General features: G+C 36.5%; 1 protein-coding gene across 1 annotated transcript; it reads right to left on the bottom strand.

Annotated features, from left to right (window-relative positions):
• Positions 1 to 392: 392 nt before the first annotated feature.
• On the bottom strand, positions 393 to 2,746 carry LOC7497318 (U-box domain-containing protein 30). Its single transcript, XM_024584318.2, has 2 exons — positions 2,590 to 2,746; positions 393 to 2,452 (listed from the first exon to the last, which is right to left on the bottom strand). The coding sequence occupies exon 2, from the start codon at positions 2,031 to 2,033 to the stop codon at positions 684 to 686; it is 1,350 nt and encodes a 449-aa protein (XP_024440086.1). The 5' UTR covers positions 2,034 to 2,452; positions 2,590 to 2,746; the 3' UTR covers positions 393 to 683.
• Between the last annotated feature and the right edge of the window lie 1,240 nt (positions 2,747 to 3,986).

A 3,986-nucleotide genomic window follows, 5' to 3' on the forward strand; every position in this document is an offset into this window, starting at 1 on the left:
GTCGGAGACCATGATTCAGGTGTTTACTTCCACGATTCATGAGCTTACTCGGAAAGCAGAATGCTCACAAACTCTGCAATGCCTGAGTCACAGAAAACCATCAATTTAAACTGTAGAGAAAAATGCACTTAACCCTTTGCAAAAACGCCATAGAACCCTTAAAACTAAGGGCGGAAAATATGGGGATCAGTGGGACGTTGAAAATTAGCTTCAACTGCAAGAGAGAGATGCCAGGGCCCATCTATATCCGTTCCCCGTATCGCCCCACTTAACCCCTGCAAAAACTCCATTACAGAGACCGAGTTCACAGTATTGCTATCTTGACTATGGGGATACAATGGACAAGCAAGAGATCAGATCGGCAGCGGTTTGGCAAAAAAAGAACAGCCAAGTTAACAACAACATAACCTCTTTGGCTATTATTAGATAATTTTGGTAAACCACCAGCTCATAGACAGTGGATCAATAACTAAACAAGAAGCAATTAGCCTAAATCCACACTATGATGCTTCTTTCATGTAAAATCAATACAGTGTATCAATGATCTTTGATATATACAAGCGAGAGAAAAGAATACCTTAAAGTAACCCCATTTTGCATCATCTAATCCCGCGAGCTCAAGCCCCTTTCCATCTTGTGACAGTGGAAACGGATGGTATATATCACCAAATTCTCATAGTTCTTCACTGTATTGTTCTCGTAAGCTTACACTCTGAAATGACAATGGTTGATGTGTAATTTAGACTACACAATTTCAATAGTTCAACCGACTGCTGCTTCAACTCAGGATTGCAACCGCTCTGTATTACAAGTAGTAGTTTGGCTGCCAAACCCGCCTCCACAGCGAGTGCAGTGCATTCTTCTGGTGCGAGCATGCAAACAGCCCATAATATTGACAATGCAAGCTGCATGCAAGCCTCCGAAACCCTCATCAACAACTTGACCACATTCGGTATTGTGCTGGCACAACCCTTCAGAGCCAATCTTCCCTCGGGAATACTTGAAAGAACCTCCAGAATATAAAGTGCTAATTCCAAGCACTCACTATTCAAACTTGGCAAAAGTTCCACCAATGGAGGAACTGTCCCAATGCTCACAACTGAGCCCCTAACTGATTCATGTGAACAAATACTCTTTAACAAACCAAGTCCAGCCAATAACCCATTTGGGTGCCTTTTGTCTTTCACCAACCTCAACAGACCAACTAAAAGACTCAGGCTTGACAAGTTTTCATTCTCAAAATCACTCCCTTCCATCAACATTTCTATTAATCGGGTAACATTGATCTTGGTCTCGATAGAACCCTCATTCAACATATCCACCATTAAAGAAATCTTCGCAGGTTGCCTCAAATTCGACTTGGATGCAAAATCAATATCCAAATTCACGAGAATTCCAACTGCTTCGGACCCAACGGCATGAGTGGTAAAGGGGCCCAATAAAGAAGACACCAAGGCAGTCCCACCATTATCCAGCACAGCCTTCCGTGCCGTAGAATGTGCGGCAACAACCTGCCTCAGTTCCTTCAAAGTTTGCACTCTAGCTTGACCCTTAACTTTCTTCAGATTTTCCAGAAGCTCAATAGCCCTTCCTTGCACATCCTCTGATCTCTTCTTCATAACCAAGAACTTCTGCGAGAACCAGCTATAAATCAGATGCTGCATAGTCCTGTTCGGCGTCACCGTATCATCCCAGAGCTCTTGCATTGTAGTGGGGCACGTGCAATGACCTAGAGAGAACCATTTGAGAATGTTGGATCTCTCGTAAGTCTGTCCTGTGCAAAGCGTCACCGGGTCTTCCATTGGGTCCAGCGAAATTGGACATATAAACACTGACGGTACTTCTATTGATTCAAGCTCTTCAATCATCTTCTTCAGATCCAATTTCTCCGCCACACCAGCACTAACTAAAACACCACCGCCAACACCGTCCAAAACGCCATCCTTAACGGCGGTTTCTAGATCTAGAACTTGCCCTCCAACGCCCACATCTAGCTTTACATTTCTATAGCTATTTGGCTTATACATCGGCATTTTTAGCAAAGAAAAACACTACCCACAATCCAACAAGAAGAGAAGATAAATCCAATCCAACAAAAGGCCCTAAGATGTCAAAGGAGAAGGCAAGGACTAATTAAAACATTAAGACCCATCACGTCCACGAGACAAGAAACGTGTGGGGAAGAAAAGGAGAAAAGTGATATATGGCATAAGGCATCTCTCTTTATCTCTTTCTATCTCTCATTGACATACACAAGGAAGAGTGACTATCAAAGGGGACAAATTTTCAACATTGTATGCTTTACCTTTGCCCTTTATCTGATCTCTTTCTCTAGTTAATACAGTCAAAGAAACATTCTTCCTCGTCATTATCAAGGACATGATGAACATATTATCTTCTTCTCTAACACTCAAGCTTTCTCACTCAACTCACTGAGAACCTCCCCTTGAAGCTGAAAAGCAAAAAAAAAAAAAAAGCGAAAACTTCAACAGCCCATCAAGTACCTGAAGAGCTCAACAGAAAGTGAGTGTTGAAAAGCGAAATTATAACATTAAAGACATGGAAGAATGGGAAAACCAGGAACCATACCCAACTACAGTGTAGCGATACAGGGTAGAAGAGTGTGGAGATGTGAAGGAGAAATGTAAATAAATAAAAAAGAAGTGAAAGGGTAGAGTAGTAGCATATATCTTGAGCAGACAGTCTTCTCTAGTCTGTGATGCTGCTGCTGCTGTGTAGGGCAGGTGACAAGAGTATGAAATTATCAAGCACCCTTGAAATTTTCGCTAATGTGGGTCACCACTCACTCAAAAATCGAAGCTCGAAAGTAGTAAATATAATTCGAACACATACAGTGTACATACAATCCACTTTACTATTTGAAAAGGGATTCGTATTGCTAGATTAATATGAAATTCACGAGTCATTAGATAAATTTTTAATGTTACGATAATATATTTTATAGCTTAGCGTCTGTTTATCTAACGTTATTTGCTGTGTTTTAAGTTAAAAAAAACATTATTTTTTATCTTTTTTTAACTTTAAATATAGATAAATATAAATAGACGAATTTTTAATTTGAAATTTAAATTAGAATTTATATAGTCAGTAATCTTGATTTTATGCACGTTTGGTGCAGGTGATAGTTTTTTCATTTCAAAGTATTTTTAATTTTTAAAAAAATATTAAATTAATATTTTTAAAATTTTTTTATGATTTTAATATATAAATGCTAATAAATTAAAAAAAAACATAATTTTATATATTTTTAATCAAAAATATTTCTAAAAAATATCATGTATGGTACTACTAAATACTTGCTTCATATATCAATCTTTTAATAAATATTTTGTATTGTGATGCAAATTATTTTTAAAAATATATATATATTAAAATATTTTTTATCATTATTATTTACATTGACAAGTTAAAATTATATATAAATAATAATAATTTAATATTTTTTATGTAAAACTCATTTTTAAAATAAATAATTAAGCTAACACTGATTTAACCCGGGTTTAATAAGATTTTTTAGACAATTCTTGAAATTGCGGTCCCACCCTTGTTTGGAAGCATCAGCAAACAATCCGTATTGGCAGTCATGAGTCATGTGCCCTTCAAGTTGAGGCGCGTATCCTACAGCCGCTCCGCTTTTAAGTTTGTAGCTCCAAAAGAGAAAATGGGATTAAAAATTTTGTCACGCCCAGTAATAATGAGACATTGAATATTTTTATGTTAAATTGTTTTTTTATTATTTTTTAATCTGAAATTTGTAAAATCATTATTATTTAAATATATCCTTTTTATATCATGTTAACAACCACACGTCACACCAAGACTTGTCGTGAGCTGTATTTTTTTATATCAGATAAAATATTTTTACTTTATGCTATACATCATTATTATTTAATTATATCCTTTATTATTAAAAACAATATTTGAAAGGGGAAAAGAAGAGCAGTCAAATCCACGAGACAAGAAAC

Source organism: Populus trichocarpa, chromosome 14, assembly GCF_000002775.5.
Source record: "Populus trichocarpa isolate Nisqually-1 chromosome 14, P.trichocarpa_v4.1, whole genome shotgun sequence".
Classification (NCBI taxonomy): domain Eukaryota; kingdom Viridiplantae; phylum Streptophyta; class Magnoliopsida; order Malpighiales; family Salicaceae; genus Populus; species Populus trichocarpa.

What these genes read in the sequence shown, in the direction of transcription:
- LOC7497318 (XM_024584318.2), bottom strand. Translation starts at nt 2,033, where the DNA reads ATGCCGATGTATAAGCCAAATAGCTATAGAAATGTAAAGCTAGATGTG.